General features: G+C 44.8%; 1 protein-coding gene and 1 non-coding gene across 2 annotated transcripts in view; both read left to right on the forward strand.

Moving 5' to 3' along the window:
- The window catches only part of LOC144937002 (calpain-3-like), a 56,992-nt gene that overhangs the window by 33,243 nt on the left and 4,577 nt on the right, over positions 1-19,172 (forward strand). The window contains exons 11-20 of the mRNA XM_078864241.1: positions 353-522; positions 3,849-4,069; positions 5,933-5,963; positions 6,163-6,198; positions 7,832-7,921; positions 10,796-10,891; positions 12,351-12,408; positions 15,255-15,319; positions 16,367-16,435; positions 17,373-17,451. Of these exons, the coding sequence (XP_078720367.1) occupies positions 353-522; positions 3,849-4,069; positions 5,933-5,963; positions 6,163-6,198; positions 7,832-7,921; positions 10,796-10,891; positions 12,351-12,408; positions 15,255-15,319; positions 16,367-16,435; positions 17,373-17,451 (915 nt within the window). The remainder of the gene's footprint in view (positions 1-352; positions 523-3,848; positions 4,070-5,932; positions 5,964-6,162; positions 6,199-7,831; positions 7,922-10,795; positions 10,892-12,350; positions 12,409-15,254; positions 15,320-16,366; positions 16,436-17,372; positions 17,452-19,172) is intronic.
- Positions 195-295, forward strand: LOC144937433 (U6 spliceosomal RNA). Its single transcript, XR_013637726.1, has one exon. It is a non-coding gene; the product is annotated as a U6 spliceosomal RNA (small nuclear RNA).

Below are 19,172 nucleotides of genomic sequence, written 5' to 3' on the forward strand. Positions count from 1 at the left end.
CCCAGACTAGGAACCTGGGATCTCAGCGATGCCCTCAACGACTTTGCCACTTCTGATATTGCGACTTATGACAATTGGCATCTACGCGAGTAGTGAATTTGTGAGTCTGTGTGGGTCCTGTGTAAGTCTATGCGGGTCTGTGTGATCGATGTGTGTCCGAGTCTATGTGCAGCTGTGTGAGTCCGTGCCACTGTGTACGCTCTCCGGCAGTACATATACCAAAATTGGAACGATACAGAGAAGATTAGCATGGCCCCTGCGCAAGGATGACACTGTGTACGCTCTACGTGAGTCTGCGCCGGTCGAAATCTGACACGTGTGCTGCTGCTGCGCTGTCCACGTGCTCGCGCAGACACCTTCTGGACGAACCCCCAGTATCGACTGCAGCTCTACGACGAAGACGATGACCCCGACGACAGCGAGCTGCTGTGCTCCTTCATCGTCGCGCTCATGCAGAAGAATCGACGCAAGGAGCGCAGGCAGGGCAGCACCATGCTCACCATTGGATTCGCCATTTACGAGGTGCGTGCGTCGCCCAGGCAAGCCGCGGCGATCCAAGCGTTCGCCCGCTCCGAGCAGCAGAGACAAATAAAAGTAGAAATTCCACCAGACACGGACCATCAGAAATGAGAGCTTGACAAAGTGTCGAACACTAATGTCTGTTGGTGAAAACAAAGGAAATGGGCTTCACCATTTCTGGCAATAAAACAGGAGGTGTTTAAGATGTTCAAACACCCAATTGATGCCTATTGCAAGGCATCACGTTTCAAAGACAATGCATATATAATTATCAGAGCACGTTTGTATGTTTTGCCGCAGGTATGTGTGGTTAATGCAGATTTTCTGCCTTCCAATAGGTATCTGCTTGGCGTTTGAACATATTAACACCTCCTGTTTGATTGACAGAAAGGGTCGAGCCTATTCTTGTTTACCCCCCCCCCGCCCATCATTTTCATACTGGCACAGTTGGTCCCGTAGATACTACTGTCTGTGTTAGCGTGCAAAACACACAGATATGCACGAGGGGAAATGCCACCGAGAAGGGACCCGTTGGGGGATTTCTGTAAGCGCGAATTTGAATTACCAAAGCGTGCCCGTGCCCGCAGGCTGCACGTTCTTATCAGAGCTGCACTCCGAGCTCACTCAGTGCCCAGTGTGCGGACTGCCAGGCTACACACACTGACCTGTTTCTTGCAATCTGCAACGTTCTTTGCGAATCCCCGCAACCTAAAGGTAAAGGTGCAGCGCTGCAATTACCTGCTCTTGGCACTCCTGTAGACCCCCTTTAGATGGTATTTGGCCTACTCTTCCATGCTCGTTAATGGTATTATTTGAATAAAGACAGGTAAACCAAATGAAACATTGGTAATCTAGGTTTAGAAAGACATTGTGCAAACGGTTCTTTAGCAATCTCTGCTGAACTCGTAAATCCAACGCTGTGTTGGCTCTATTGCTGTAGACTTACAGCCCTTTCGTCAGTCCACTGCTGTATGAGGGCCTCTCCACGCCGTGTGGGTTGTGGTGGTTTATGACCATACTACACCATCCTGGTTAGTGCGGGTTGGCGAAGGTGAGCAGCATACATCGGGGAGATTAGCGTGGTACGGTGCGAAAAACGTTCAACATACATACAATATAAGTACCGTACAACAATGCATCTTGCTGCACTGGCCTCTGCAGCCCAGCATACGGACCGTACGGTGACCTGTTTGTGCATGGAGGTCAGCCTTCCAAGCACTATCCAGGCTCAAAAGCCCTTCTTCGCTTTCTGAGATCTGACAAGACCGGGCACATTCTGGATAATGTTTATGATTGTTTATATATATGTGTGTACTGGATCTACACAGCTGATGCTCACAGACCCAAAGGCCCACAATGTCAAGTGGCCAGCAAGCAAGGATCTGATGCTTTAACTTTGATAAAATCCCCAAGAACTGAACGTAAGTCACACGGATCCTGTTTGACGCCATAACCATAATGCAACGCAGAACAGGTTTAGAGCTTAATTGTGGTTCACGCACTGCCTCTTCGTTAAACCGCCATGCCTAGCAAGCCTTGTGGTGCCTTTATAGCAAAATGATTAACGAGGAATGTTCTGTTTTCATTCCATCATAAGCCGCAATGTTTGAACGTAGAAACATCTTGCCCTCGTTGAAATCTCCACATAAACCGTGTTCCCTTTCCCTCTTTTGTGGCACTTTAAAGGCACTTTAAAGGCACATCCTGGGGGTTTATAGTTAACTTCAGAGTGCACGGGCCAACTTTCTTTAAACCCAAAATCCTGGTTGGCTTTAGCTGCGCCAAAAGAAAAGTATCCTAGTGGCATTTCTGAAAATCTCACTTTTATTGATCAACAAATTGAGGCCTTAGAATGCATTCCCTGGCTTCACAAAACCAACGTTCAATCCGCAATACCTTGCTGATCTCATCAAGGAGCTTAAACCGTCATGCGAACTCTGGTCATCCTCGCAGCGACTTTTGGCTAACCATCGAACAAAGTCGGTCACTGCATCGCGCACTTTCAGATGCGCTTTCTGCGGCCAACTGGAACGCTCTTCCTTCCAAGTTTAGGAAGCCACTGGAGCTATGCACTTTTAAATCATGTAGATTTAAAACTAATTTATTTTGAACTCCTTTTTGTGTTTACTTTGTTGTCCTTCCCCTGCATGTTGGATTAGCACGGTTGGCTATGTATGGCGCGAAAGAAGTTCAACATACATACAATCCACGTATTCTGGAAATTCGGCACCATCACAACAACATTGCTTATGGTGTATCAATTCACTTTCCCCACCTCCTTGTGGTTTCATGAATGGTTGTGATTCCAGTCAAGGATCGATTATTTTTATTTGTTACAGTGTGGAGGATGTAGCGGCTTTCATTGGCTGGATGGGTCATGTGAACCCGTTGCGTAAAACATACACAAATCGGAACCCACCAATTCTCACACATGGGGTTCGATGCTTGCATCAGAGGCTTACTCACCATCGATCTAACCCCAAATAAGCACAACCCAAACGGACTTAATTTTTAATCCACATGAAATTTTGAAGTTGGTGTTTTGCCAGCAAAAGCAAACAACCAACAGTGCAAGGGACAGTCAAAAAGATTGAGAATGAGATCTTATAAATAATGTTCACTGCAAGTTAAAATTCCTCTCCAGCTACACACCCATCGTTTGCAAGGAATTTTTCTTTGAAAGTCTGACAAAACTAACACGAGGCTTATTTTGAATGCGTATGTTTGTGTTGTATGAACAAACTACGTGCATTGATGCTTTAAGCGATTATATAGAAAAATAAACACACGTAATTAATGTGTTGCATGGAAAGTGTTTCGACCACCCCTTGTAGATTCAAGCTGGCATTCACTCCAGTCGGTAGATACCCTCGCCAACCAGAAGAAAAGGGGTAAAGTAAGTGGGGTTTGGGCAGAACGCGTCGCTAGAAGTGATGGTAGCCAATGGTCAAGGATAATTACGGAGTGGCAGCCACAGGATTGAACGTGCCCAAGTTCACGTCGGCCGAGGAGACTGAGCAATGAAAGCAGTTCGTGTGCAGGTGCTGCTGGATTACCGTGCAGGGTCATCGCAGGTAGCAGCGGCTTGCGGAGGCCGTCATCCAAAAACGGATTGACCATGGCCACTGACCATGATAAAGTAAACAAAACGAATTTAGCGATGCATTTTTGAAATGCAGTAACTGGTGATTGGCCTGAAACCATCAACTTGCTACACTCGAGAACGCATTTCGACGATGGGTGCACGAAACCCCATTGCTGTCTCCGTGCCCCGATGCCTTGTCCCTCGTGGCCACAGAACGAAACTTCCCTCTCGTGCCATCTCCCAGGTGACCGAGGAGCTTCGCGGCAGCCGGGAGCACCTGCCCAAGGACTTCTTCCTGTACAACGCGTCGCGCGCGCGTTGCAACTCCTACATCAACCTGCGCGAGGTGACGGAGCGCTTCCGCCTGCCGCCCGGCGAGTATGTCATCGTGCCGTCCACCTTCGATGCGCACCAGGAGGGAGAGTTCCTGCTGCGAGTCTTCGCCGAGAAGCACAACGTGTCGGAGTGAGAGGCCCCGCGCGGCCCCCCCCCCCCCCCCGTGCGCCACACTCACACACACAGACGACGAACAGACGACGAACGGCCTCTAACAGACTGTTGGGGCAGGAACACAACCACAGTCATTTAGAGTAATGTCTGATCTACTCCTTCATCTTAGTCTCGGTTTAAAATAATATAAATATGTATTATGATTGACAGCTGGATGAAGGCCTCCCCATGTCTTATCGGTCATGGGGTGTCCTTTGACCATACTTCTTCACGCTGGTCAGTGTGGGTTGGTGGAGGAGGGGTCCAGGGTCAGTTTAGATGTCTCTCACTACTCAGGTCAGCTACGTCAAGGAATCGAGATCATATCAGGTGATTCACTTTGACATTGCAGTGTGCTGACCACTGCACTTACCACTTAACCCCCAGTCTCTATTTCCAGCACCCTCAATCGAAGGCACAATGTGCCTTACCTGAACTAAATGGAGTGCCTGGTGCGGGTGACACACCGCAGCAGGTACTCATTTAAGGCTGAGTCGACCTCGGAGAGGCCCAGGACCGGTCCAGATATTCATCACTGATGTTGGCCGTGAGCGGCAAATCGAATTCGCGTCGCAGTTCGCTAACCACTGCGCTGCCGCCAGAGGTGTGGACTCGAGTCATGTGACTTGGACTCGAGTCAGACTCGAGTCATGAATTTGATGACTTGCGACTCGACTTGGACTTGCATAACAATGACTTTGTCCCACCTATGAGATGTGGACTCGAGTCATGTGACTTGGACTCGAGTCAGACTCGAGTCATGAATTTGATGACTTGCGACTCGACTTGGACTTGCATAACAATGACTTTGTCCCACCTATGAGATGTGGACTCGAGTCATGTGACTTGGACTCGAGTGAGACTCGAGTCATGAATTTGATGACTTGCGACTCGACTTGGACTTGCATAACAATGACTTTGTCCCACCTCTGGCTGCCGCTCCCCGCTATGGGCACGTGCACCCACGTGCGCGTGCACCCACGTGCGCGTGCACCCACGTGCGCGTGCACCCACGTGCGCGTGCACCCACGTGCGCGTGCACCCACGTGCGCGTGCACCCACGTGCGCGTGCACCCACGTGCGCGTGCACCCACGTGCGCGTGCACCCACGTGCGCGTGCACCCACGTGCGCGTGCACGAGATTGGCCGCGCGCACGCAGGCCGGCAGGGGGTTCTCTCCCAGGCGCCTCGCAGCTACGAGTCCCCAACGCTCGTGCCTCCGCTTGCCCGCGTGCGAGAGACCCCATTACGAGGCTAATTCCGCCGTATCTTAAAAATAAACGCAGCACTTAATCGCATAAACAGCTGCACAGGGGAGTAAACAAAGTTTTATTAAAAATAGCTCCAACTATGTTAACAAGGCACCTAATTACCATTTTGACCGTTATTAAGTGCGTGGTTTTGTTTAGTGCTGCGACATTACCAGGCTCCATTTACTCAGAAAAGAAGACTTTAGCAGCAGCAGCGTGTGTGTAAATATTTAATGCTCGTAGGATATACATCAACACAATGCAATGAGGATGTATCCAGCATCAAGCTGCGCCCACATCTCAAGACGCCGTACAGAGACAGTTACATTTAATAATAATAAAACGAGTCTCGTGACTAATTTTTCAGGAGGGGTCCTGCCGATTTATGGACAAAAATAAATATGTGTTTTCAGGCTGATAAATGAAACAAGTCTGTAATTTTCACGAATAAATAATTTTCTCAAAGTTACACATTCGCATTTCACGCGTGTGTTTGTTGTTATTTTTGTTAAATCAGTCTCTTACAAAGTGTTCTCATTTTGTTCACCCCCTTCCGCACCCCCCCCCCCTTCTCTTACCCCCCTGTCAGGGAAATGGACGACGTCATTGGCGTGGTTGGTGTAAGTGTGGATGTTGTGCAGAGCAATTCTCATTCTAATCATAACCTTCCCTATTCCACTCGGCTACCTTGCCACCGGCCGCCCGTTGTGTTGACCGCAGATGTACCCCCGACTGCCCCACCCCCCCCGCACGTTGTCCCGTAACCCCGTTCACGGACCGATGCCGTGTGTTGTTGCGACGTAAAACACGCGCACGCAGGGCAAGAAGAAGAAGAGCAAGAAGAAGAAAACGAAGGTACTGGCTTAGGCAGGAGCGGAGCGAGACGCACACCAAGTGGGGAACGAGCCCTGGAAACGACACGGCAACACATTTGCCTGGCTTCTCACACATGCCCCCCCCCCCTTCTTCTTTGTTTTCACGGCTCTGCCCGTGCCATATTGCTGATGGTCCTTCATCAAATTTGCCGACTTTTCCGTTCATAAACGTGAACCGCAAGTGCTGCGAAGAAAACACGTGCATGCCAGCGATGTTCTCCCGTGCTAAAACCGCCCCGTGTTTGCATTGTAAGCTTGGCGTTCCCTCTGTTGCTTTGCATGCCATGGGACGAACGATTTATTTATTTATTTCCCTGCTTGATATTGATAAACTGACGTGTTTTTCATTCTTCTGCTGAATACCTTTGGGAAGACTAAATATTGTCTTTTGTGTTCTCCTAATTAACCACCTGGCCTGCTGTGTGCAATGAAATCAATTAATTTTCATTCTCATGAAAAGCCAGGACCATTGCTGATAAAGTCATCCGTCGAGCCCGTTTGCTTTCAATCTCTTGGGATCTCAAAATTGCATGGCAATAATGGAGTATTTTATTAAAATTCATTAAAGCAACATGCTGTGTGCTTTGATCTCACATCAGGTTTTTTCGCCCCTTTCTAATGGCAATTTCTGGAATCTTCCGCACCCCAGAGAGATGCGTATCAGCTTTTAACACGTCTCTGTACAAAAGAACCTCGATTATCGGGCAAAAATACTCATTGTTACATCATCATAGTAATTATATAAATGATAAAAGGGTGGATAGCAGCTTCGCGATTCGAATGCTAACCACTGAATCCGGCAGTAATTCCATGGAGAATGTCCCAAAGTACTGCAAAGTTCATATACAAGACATTGTACTGAATCATAGCCCATATCCACATTTGTTTTAATCGCCTTGACTACATTTTCCATTTCAAATTTAAATACCATTTCTATGCAATATTGTTATGAAGGTATAAGAAATAATGCCTCCCAATTGGATCAAAATAAATGCCAATTTCGGATTATAATGATGTTTATCTCAAATGTATCACCATTAATAGTATAACTCCTCTTATGAAATGTTGATCCGACTAGCTGCAATGTTATCTGCGAATTTATTCCACTTATCTACTAGAACTGCGATGTTATCTGTGAATTTGCTGCATTTATCCACTAAAAAATGTGCGCGAAACCACAGAAAATATGATCAATGTATCGTGCCACTCCAATGATTTTTTTTTATGCAATAAATAGAAATCCATTCCGCAATGCAGGATGGGAAATGCCCCAGATAATTGTGGATAATCTGTATCCACAGCTCATCGAAATCCTCCTCCAGGATAAATAAATAAATAAATATGGATTCTGAAACAGGGTGCAGATAATAGTATTTTAGAATACCCTACAGCTCCCGTAGATGATAGAGTCATGGATAATAGGAGTTCTCCTGTCATCTATAAATGCAATGTAGTGTTACTTTTTCAAATAAATAAGTAAAAACCCTGACCCTTTGTTTCTCAGTCTGGGTTCGATAATCAGGTTTATTTTTGTACGCTATTTCTGAACCTTTCTCTTTCACTGAATTTTTTTTATCCTGTTCCCTTTCTTTTCATATCGCCACCCATCATAGCCAATCGTCTTTATCTCGGACAGAACTAAGAAAGGGCAGCAACAGCCGGAATCTCCTGACGAGAACGAGTCGGAAGATGGAAACGAGGAGGTTTAATGCCTTTTAGCGATGAATCGTCTGCACGAAACAATGGCCTCGTCTCGCCACGGTTTTATGAGACTGCGTTTTGCCCGCGTGTGGGAGGAAGTGTGTGTGTGTGCGTCGCCCTTGATCGTCACGATGCTCTGCCGTGCTTCAACGATGAGCGGATGCGCAGTGTTTAATATTGATGCCAACTGACAATGCCGGGTAATGCATCTAAAAGGGCCACATTGTGCCGTGTTATATTTGGTGTAGGTTTGTTTTTCTCTCTCTCTCTCTCTCCCAAACAAGATATAGAAACAAATTGCATTACGTTGAGAACTGTCATTGATGAATACATTTCACCAGGCACTTTGAAATTCGTAATTTTAGAGTAACACTGCACTCTAGAGTGTACCAATATATATAAAAAAAACAGTTTTTAATACATCGTTTATTTAATTTACAAATGCTATACTTTGCTCAGTAAATGAAGTTAAAGCTTGCCGAAATTAGTTGATCGTTGAAGCACTGCAGTTTTAACAGTGATTTAATGGAGCCGTCATATCAGCACTGTGCATGGAACTTGAACCTAAACCTGACCTTCACGATGACGTTTCTGTTAGTTTGACCCGGTGTTTTGAAGCGGTTGCCGGCTTGCAGGGCTGAGCGATGCATGAGTGCGACAGACAGTGTACCGTCGACTATTCGTGCGCTGGCAGGCACATCGTGTGCACAGCGCTACAGGCGGGGACCGCGCATTTAAAGCCACGCCTGCGGCAGAGACGGTGCAGCAAATCTCGTTGAAATCAAAATCAACATTCTTCATGTCGCGTGACGCACAAGTCACCTGACATTTAATTGGCTGTCAGGTACTCGTAAAAAAATATATGTGCCTCGTTAAAACCGAGCTTACGTTTTGCTGATTGCTGCAATTAGCTTCGTGTAAATTCCGGCACTTTAACGGATAATCTCCATCTATTGCTCGGATTTTGCAGAAAGTGAACCTAAAAGTATTTTCCCACCCCGGCTTTGACCGACCGAGTCGCTGCTTCAGTGTTGGAATTCGGTGGTTGCATTGTTGGGAGGACAGGGCGGGTGTTCACTACTCAACCAGGGTTGCCACCTGTCCTGATTTTCCCAGGATGGTCCTCTATTGGAGATAGCTGTCCTGAGACCTCTTCAAGTATTCCCAGGACATTAAAATTCTGGCTTTTTTGTGTCCGTTGCGTGCCAAAATACCACTCACGGCAATGCATTTGCATGTAGTTCTCACCTCTTGCGGTATTGCGAGATAATCTTGCTCTCCTCGCGATGTCCCGGCTTTTTTACGAGTTGTAGGTGGCAACTTGATCACCCAACATTGGGGTGAACCAATATTTGGGTGTCAGTCGCTCAGCCCTTGCAGCTGGGAGAAAGTGCACAGCTGCATGCATGTGTTTGAAGTGCCTCTGCAGAATGCCAAGGAGTAAAGTACAAATGCATCCACACATCATGAATGGATCTGTCAGAACCCTGAGCATGAGAAGTCATTTAAGTAATTTAAGTGTGCGTTGGAACACCGTAGTGGATTCTCACTGATTTGGCCAATACATATTTAAAGCTACAGTCGACACGGAAATATGTCAAACATTAAATGGCATTATTACTAATCTCGATTTAAAGCTTTCGTGACTGCAGGAATTCATACTCTTGGGTCTTTCGGTCAAAGCACGTAAATAAAAAAAAATTATAGATCGCGACGTTTTGATCGCACGATTGCTTGTGTTGCGATCGAAACGTCGTGATCTATTATTTTGTATTTACGTGACTTTACCAAAAGACCCAAGAGCATTATTACAATCAAAGGGGGCGGGGGGGGGAGACGTGGTGCAACGTCTGGCACCGTGTGCTGTGAACTCGGTAACCCGAGTTATTAGAATCCCAGCCACGGCTCACATCAGTGACAAGTGATATATCCAAATGAATCCTGAGCGTCCCCGTTAACCAACGCGCGCTGACCGGCGCGCTGACATTTAATTCACCCTGCGGTGGACAAAGAATGGATTAGCGACGTTATGATGTTTGTCACTAAAATCGCAGCGAAAGCATGCGCACGCTCGTGTTTCGAAGTACAGCTGCGCACAGTGTAAATGTTGCCACCCGGTCTCCATTGTGGGGTGAAGATGCACGCAGACTTCATGCGTGTGTCCCGCTGATGGATTTTCTGAAAGGACCCTGTCCAATTAGTCCAAATCAATGGGAGTCCGCTGGAGTTTAATTGCCCGTAAATGGTGTGCTATTCGTGTCCGTGTTGTGCTGACTGAACATTGCAGTGGCGTATTCGTAGTGTATTCACACGGCAGGGCACATTGATGAGAACAACCTTTATCTTTTTGCATTAAAAAACGGTTTGCCCACCTCAAATTGCTTTAAGCGCTGCAAAGAAGGCCGAGCGAGTGTGATTCGTGATTGCAAACTGCTCTTCCTTTGCACGTGTCGGCTAAGATGCAGCACACAATCATATTTTTTCATGGCGCTATTTGTGCTGCGTTGAGGTGGGAAGAATTGGTCGCCCCACACTGACAGTGATTGTGGCTGGTCTCGTATGAATACATCACTGCAAGCACGCCGCGATGTGAGGAAACGTTACTGAGGTGAATGCACGAGCAATTACAATTACAAGGTCAGTGGCATTGCTATTCCGACTTGTGAGCTGGGTGGTTTGCTGAATGGCAGACTTTCAGTGATGGGGCTGCCTTAATCGTGTACGTGTGTTTGTGTGCGATAATTGCTGGGTGAGGAACCATTATCTTTTTTTGCTGTGCTGTCTGTCACTCTGTGTGTTTGTGTGTCCGTGCGTGCAACTGTGTGCGTCTATCTTTCTCTCTCTTTCTTTCTCAAATCACTTGATTTTGTGTGCAGTCAAATAAGTTGGCTGAACCTGGAAATCCAAAGGAACCAGACCTGACCCCAGAGGATAAGCAGTTCAAGACAATCTTCAAGCAGCTGGCCGGAGACGTACGTTTACAGGAAAACGAGTTACAGTAATTCTGGGTTTTTTGTGGTTTAACTTGGCAAAACACTGCGACTCGTTCTGCTGGGTATACACACAAACTAGGAATTAAACCACGGCATTCCATATGAATTGCCAGGGTTTCAATTCGATTGGTGAAAAAATGCATCGCTTATGCTCCGGACAAAAGACCAAATCACCTCATATTCACTAGATTCCATCAGATCTTGTCGCATCTGCAAGCTAAGGAGTGTTGAGTTTGGAAGGTGTGTTGATGGGCTACCACTATGCACAACAGGTGTTATATATTGTGACGGGCCTCTGCAGTGGACATCAGAAAGCAGTACAGCAAAGTCTACTGTCCTATATTTCTATGCTCCCACATATATGCTCCCCACATTTAACAACCCACACTCACTGGCGTGGTGAAGTCCGGTCAAAGAATCCCCAATACTTTGCATGGCTTAGGGCGGCTCTCATCCAGCAGGGCAGTCATGAGGGGCTGTACGTGCATGCTTTACTAGAGCCTACAATTGATCATGCAAGGTGATTGATTAAGGTTCTGACTAATGGCGTTTGTAAAACTTCATCCCGTAAACTAAAAGGCCCTGAAAGCACATAACAAATCTAATCATATCGATGTGCGGATGTAAAGCTGATGTCCAAAGTGCACGTCTTCATGTGCTATGTACCTATGACAGCAATTACATTTTTTATGATGTTTGTTTATTCATTGGCATGTATTATAGATACATTATCTAGAATAGATGAGGCCAGCGTGACAGGACACACTTTTATCCTCGGACTTTGAAGGCAAGGGTTAGTAGATCACTTAGGTTTGTTAAAATCCCTAACCCGCTGGGCTGAGGTGGCCAGCGGATAGCATTACAGACAGCGGTATGGGTTCTAAAACCTTCGGTCGGGACCTTTGAATGTTTTCTCCAAATGCGTGTGGGTTTTCTCTGTATTAGATAGACGACTGGCAGGTTGTGTGTGCCGAGGCAAAGTGTGAGCAACCCAACCTCTTCCAAGATGTCTGGCCAGCTTAGAAGAAGAGGTCAAATATGCTCGAGAAGGGCTCTCTAGTGGAGATCCTTCTGCCAGCAGTGGTGCAGTCAAGCAATTGCAGGGCTGCACATTTGCCTTTCACCTTTTCTCTGGGTACAGTACTCTGGTTTGAGCAGACATACAAAGTACTCATTGAAACAATAATTGGCTGAATATTCTGATGCCGGACACTTCTGAAAAATAATCTTGAGACTCAGTAAGGCTTTGCTGTATGATCAAATTATTGTTTTGTTCATTCAAATAAAACAACAACTTCTTAAACCCATTTCAAATTTGTTCAAATATACAATATATTGTATGTTGGGATGAAATTTGAGAATGTGGTGTTCGCCGATCTTACGTTTATCGTTGTGTTTGCCTCAGTGGGGGTGCTGCTGATGTTTTCTGTCTCCTCAGGACATGGAGGTCGGTGCTGCCGACTTACATAACATTCTCAACAAAGTCATAACCAAACGTACGTTGGCAGAAAAAACATAACCCTCCACCTCACACCCTCGCCCCACAAGATGTGTGGTCAGAATAGAAAATGTGACTCCCACCTACTCTCTAAACGGCTATTGATCAGCAACCAAAAAAGCATAGGCACACAAAGCAATTTTCATGATCGATGGCGCATGATCCAATCTTGCTGAATCGAACATGCACTATTGTTTTCGTAATGCTGCCTCAGTCGAAAGCTCAGATGTCGACCTTGGTGTAGACAATTGTGGTGAGATGACAATGTAAAATGTATAATAAACTACTTTATAAAATTATATCCGAATAATGTATGGCCCTTTGCCCAATACACTGCTGGATGAAGGCCTCCCCCACACTGTCGATTGTAGCTGTAGCTTGACCATACTTCACCACGATGATCATAGCGAGTTGGTGAAGGGGGTGCCCAGGACTGTTTCAGATATCGAGCGACACTGACGTTGACCGTGGCCGACAATTGAACTCGGGTCACCAGGTTCATGGCACATTTTGTTAGCCACTGCTAAATCCCGAATGTCTTCAGGGTGGAGCAATGTCACTGCTCCACCCCAATTAACCAGATTACAATTCACAATTTTGGTCAAGTCTTGCCAATTTTACATTTAATTGCTCTGTGGCACCTTTCTGGAATAATCTTGCCATCCAAGATGGCAATTTTGCCTATAATTCTTGAGAAGAGCCACGTGCAAACAGAATATGTGGGTACCGTTATATATGCAGCCCAAAGCTACATGCCCATGCAACTGCAATATTCTAAAAGTCCTCTCTAAATTCTACCTCAAAAGTATTGCTTAAAAATATGGGGACAAAAAATTGCATGCTTGGAAATTTTCGGATAATGCAACCTCACATTGACTAAACATCTTTAAAACGTAGATTACATCTGTCAATACAGTGCAAATGTGTGTACATTTCCATGTGTCACTTCAAACACAGGCATAGTGTATGTGTGTTCAGCAATAAAAACAAATGCCCATGTTAGATGGCAAAAAAGGAAAGAAATCAAAATTTGCAATATACACATAAAGTATACACACTTTGATGTGATTACATATTGCAGCATATTCTGCATATGCCAAAAGTCTAAAACACTCAGGGAAGGCTCGTATAACCCAATCACATGTTGCCAATAGGCTTTTGACACAGATGTTCGGTCCTTATGGGGCTGATTAGTATGGCGGACAGCTTACTTCTGCTCAGATTGGTCTCATGTATTCACTAACTCAGGGTGCAAGGACGAATGATGCAAAGTATCCTTCCAACGTAAAGTGTGCATGTTCTCAGTGATATATATACATTTAAAAATGAGGGTGTGTTAATAAGTAAAGAGAGAGATGTTATTTTTAGAGAAAATCTATGCAAGACTGCTTCTCCACAAATTTACACGACTACTACTACGTTACATTCATATTTCACACATTTACCCAAGAAAAGCTTAACCTGAGTATCAACCTCCTTTCGGAAGCGTCCTGATAAGTTTCAGGCTCAGGAGGGAATGTTGCTCGTGTATTTTCCCAATTGATGATATTTTAATTTAAAATTGAAAGTTAATTTTTGCCTAGCCAGGTGAAAACTCAAGAGACCAAAGCCACTCTCATTTTCGAGAGTGACCAGACCTGGGGTATTAGTCCGCCAGTAGGGGGCAATGGTTGCGATGTACAATCCCAATTGAGTAATAATGTGGGTCACTTTTTTTAAATTGGCCAATTTGGACCCTGATGCCGGCACACATCAGGAGATATATAGAGCAGATGAGTACCAGGGTCATGCCCCAATCGTTACTATATTTTCGTCACCAAAAATAGTATCGGAAGAGGCAGAAAATTGCTATAAAAATAGAAAAAGCATCAAAGTACCGATGGACTTTGAGGGCACATTCCTGTAATCAAGTGACTTGTATAAGGGGTTAATGGATGGATATCTAGAGGTCACATGCATGAGCAAATGTCGGGAGGGCGATGAGGTGACTAGGAGGTGGTAAGTAGACTGCTGATCTATGTTTTTAAAAATATTTTTTTAAAGTTTGATTGTTCCTCTCCAATGTACATTGGGTTTTTCCAGATATTTTATTTTTCTCCCAAACACAAACATGCTCAAAACAGATTTGGCCAAACAATAAAAAGTAGGATCCTCCTGCAAACAGCCTTGAGAATGCGTTTATGGGAAAATGAAGACACAAATACGCATTAACATACAAGCAATAACTGTGGGTGAATTGCATAAAAATACATATGAATAGCATACATGATGTGTATGTGGTTGTCTTGTGTCGGTCCCATGACTCACTTTCTAATTGAAATTTGATTCTCAATGTTGCATAGTTATATATATGTATAAAAAACATAATGTACAGTGCTTTGTCATGCTTTACCATGCTGGTCAGCGCTGGTTGGTGAAGGGAGTGGAGCATTACACTTTGAACCCAACGAAGCTGAGTTTGATTGCCGGCCGTGACTAATTCAAGTGGCTGAGTGATATACCACAGATATATCTGAATCATTCAAAATCAGAATATTTTAGACTGGAGGAATCTGTTGAGCTATGAAGCTGTTTCACATATATCCAGTATGGATGGGTCAGCATATTAGGAAGCCACTGGAGCTATGCACTTTAAATTCCAGATGAAAAACTAATTTCTTTAGAACTCATTATTGTGTTTAGTTTGTTGTCCTACCCCCACACCTCCAATTAGCATGGTTGGCTACGTACGGTGCGAAAGAATTTCAACAAACATACAGCATCCAGTATGGGCGGGTCAGCATTCATGCATGGCCTCTTCGTATATATATTTTAAAAAAAATAACGTCACGTTCGCTCTTGCAGACAAAGACCTGAAGACGAGCGGCTTTAGCCTGGAGAGCTGCAGGACAATGGTGGCACTCATGGATGTATCCTTCGCTGCTGTTTCATGTCCTTGCTGCTTCGCGGACTTAACGCTCATCCTTCCCTCACCGGGTCACTCGGCTGTGGCCACCAGAGCAGGAAATCCAGCCCAGTTTTGTCTGCTGATTTGAACGCTCTCGCGAAAGGTGCCGGTCAGATTTTTGCTCCGTAGATTTTTTTTGGGGTTGCTGGAGGGGTGAGAGATGGGTGCACTTGTGGAGGCAGCACTGTGGAACGGTCTTTATTTATTTAGGCAGCACCCCCATCCTCCTCTTCCCCACCCTCTTACAGTAGGGGGTTCTTGTGAACAATACATCCCAGGCCCCGAATTCCTGTTGGCCGCAGCGATCAGGCATATAAATAGCTTACATTCTAACCCCACTCCTTAAACCAAGGCATCTGCAAAAAATTGTTTTCACAAAAGGTCCTCTGTTTCAGTAATGCGTGTGAGGTGTGGAAAACCACGTTTTATCGTGGGATATTAATGCAGTATCAACTTTGAACTTCTTTTGCCCCTTACGTTAATCGGAGGTGAACGTCAACAGATGTACATGCAACATTGTGTCACCTAATTCCCTGTCTTCAGGGGATGCTGCCAGGGGATGCTGCCGTGGAATGCTGAAGTCGCCGGTTCACTTCGATCTTTCCGTTGCGGCAGTGTTGATCGGTGTACCACAGTCAGTCGATGGGCATGTCGCATGCGGTGGGGTAAAGCGTGGGCACCCTCGACCTCTTACAAGGCCGAATACTCTCGAGGGGCTCTCAAGAGCTGCCTCTAGTGGAGGCTGTTCCACGAGCAGCGGAGTGAGCAACAGACTTCAGGGCTGCACCTTTATCTTCGCTTTACTGCATTCACTCTGAACAGCAAGCCCATTGTAAGGGTAGATGATGCGTACACAAGGAAGGGGCTTCAAAGGAAGTCTAACATCAGGTTCGTGTTACATATTTAATATTTTATTATGCATCTCAACCATGGTATACTGTATATGACAGTGTTACATATATCTATTTTTTTTTGTACAAGCCGAGATGCCTTAACTTGGTTTGCTCAGACGGACCTTTCAGGAAAGCTGGGCTACAATGACTTTAAATATCTCTGGGATAAGCTCAAGTTCTGGCAGGTAATGTATGTGGGTGCACGGTGTGAGAATTGGTCTGCTTTAAAAACACCGCGTCACGTGTGGTGCTGATACACGGAGCCTGCTGTACCCTGCACAAGAGTGCGGCGTTACCGCAACCTCTGCATGCTATGCTAATTACTGCCCCTAATCCATGCTATTTAGATCACTCTCTCGACACCACTGTTTTGTGTCTAACGTGTGCATATAATGATTTGCATATTTCCCCTATGCAGCACCATTTAGGACAGCGAACCTGAAAGGGTAGGGTGCAGAAAAAGAGGTGGATGAGATTATTCCATGCCAAGGAATTTTCCATGTGAATAAAATAAAATCCGAATGAAGTATTTAAGATTGTTGAATCATACTCTATATTTGGAACTTGTCTCAAAATGAAGACATTCTATCTCATTGTGCTCCCAATGGTTTATAAAGTCATGAATTGTGCAATTCATCTTGGCTGATTCTGCCAGTGCCCTAATCCTTGGTAAATATAATCGGTGAGGCTATATATGAGCCATTGTGTGACGAGACAAAGGTAATACATCAGGAAACTATAAAGATGAGAAGAATATGAGAGAATGCTGATATATCTCATTGTGAACAAAGAAACACGCAATTTTAATCTGGTTTACTAATTACATATTCCGGTTGTTTTGTTGAAATACACTGCGATTAAGATAACCCCTAAAATGTGTGTAAGAAATTGATATTAACTCGAGTTTATATAAGCTACCATACATACTTCATGAGTATGCCTTCTCGCATGATAAGTAGTTATTGCTGGCACTACACATTTGCCAGATGCTAAATTATGCACGCAGTGTTACGGTGTGTCTTGCATGTATGTGCGTGCCATTGACATACTTTTGAATAAAGATAAATGAACGTGCCGTTAAATGTATTAACTTCTTGATGTTTTCGGATTTTCTTTCCAAAGCAAATATTTCGCAAGTACGATTCGGACAAATCTGGTTCCATGACTTCCTACGAGATGCGCTTGGCGATCAATGAGGCCGGTAAGTGATTGTGCTAAATGAACAGATTGCAACTTTTTTTCTTACAAATAAAGGCAAAGGGCCTCAACTAGAGGGAGCTTGGGTACCCTCCCATGCTGGCTTGACATCTTTCGGTAAAGTCACGTAGAAGGGAAATAATAAAATAATAAAAATAAAACAATAAAATACAATTTTCACGACGTTTCGGCCACAACGCAAGCAGCCGTCCTCAGGTGAAGAACAGGGCTGTCGGAATGACAGCGTCTGAATGAACACCACGAAGCTTGGCAGCGTATATTTAAGCTGGGTTAGAGGAGGAGGGCGCCTTGACAAATACATTTACATATCAACAGAGGAATTTAGCATATTTATGGAAAATGCAGATATGGGATTAGTCACTTCTTGTGGAATGTGTAGGAGGTGGGGGGGGGTCTCAAAGTCACAGTATGCACGTGCATTATGTAGGATTAGCAGTAATAAAGGGAAGGAATTGTAATAGTAAGGAGCTGCAGCAGCCCCCCCCCCACCTTCTACACATTCCACAAGAAGTGACTAATCCCATATCTGCATTTGCCATAAATATGCAAAATTTATGTTGATATGCAAATTCCTTTGTCAAGGCGCCCTCCTCCTCTAACCCAGCTTAAATATACGCTGCCAAGCCTGGTGGTGTTCATTCAGACGCTGTCTTTCCGACAGACCTGTTCTTCACCTGAGGACGGCTGCTTGCATTGTGGCCGAAACGTCGTGAGAATTGTATTTTATTATGCTTTATTTGTATTATTTCCCTTCTACGTGACTTTACCGAAAGAACCAAGAAGATGAATCCCTGCAGTCATGAAAGCTTTAAATCGAAATCTTTAAAGAAGTCGAAAAACCCACACTTTACCCCACCACACACGACCTGCCAATCGACTGTGGTGAACCCATTTATACTGCTGCATGAACAGAGGTGGGGAGATTTAATAATAATAAACTTGCATCGTTGTCTAAATTGCCATGCCTGGTAGATTGAAACGGCAACTATGGGTGTAGGAAGCATTTATACCTCGACAGAGTATCCTCCTGTACTACCCAAACAATAATGAATGAATGTTGAAGAGCAGCCACTGCTGTTCCTGGTGCTGCTACCTCGGCAGCTGTGTATCAGTGTCAGGCCTCGTTACCACGGAAGTCACCAAGCTTGATGCAGCACTTGGCTGTTGAAATAGAGTCGCTCCCATGCTGAAGAGATCTTCCAACAGCAAGCAGGTCACAGGTGTGCGTCAGCTCAAGTGGTGAGAGGTTTATGACGAATCAGCCACTTGGTGAGGGCTTGGGTTAACAGCCATGATTCGGCATTTCTCAGTGTCCTGTGAAAATATTCTTACCATTGACATTAGCATCGGGCATAGTTATGTGTAATGTAGATGGTTTTTGGTTGGTTATTGTGTTTGCATGCAATGATTGGCCTCGAAAGTAATTAAATATTTTTTTTTAATTCTCAGTCACGATGTGTTTTTTTTTGTCTCATTTGTTCATTTTTGTTTTACGCTGCAGTGGCCTAAATATAACAGGAGCATTTGATTTGCATTATATTTGCATAAATTCTGAATAATTGATCATCAAGCACATGATTTAATGTGTGCATAGTGAGCATAAGAATATTTAAATCAACAAATCAATGCATTGATAATTGGTTTTTTACCCTTCTATCTGGCAACAAAACTGACACCTTTTTACAAGGAGTCATGTTTGCATAG

The sequence above is a fragment of the Lampetra fluviatilis genome, chromosome 18 (genome assembly GCF_964198595.1).
Source record: "Lampetra fluviatilis chromosome 18, kcLamFluv1.1, whole genome shotgun sequence".
NCBI lineage: Eukaryota > Metazoa > Chordata > Hyperoartia > Petromyzontiformes > Petromyzontidae > Lampetra > Lampetra fluviatilis.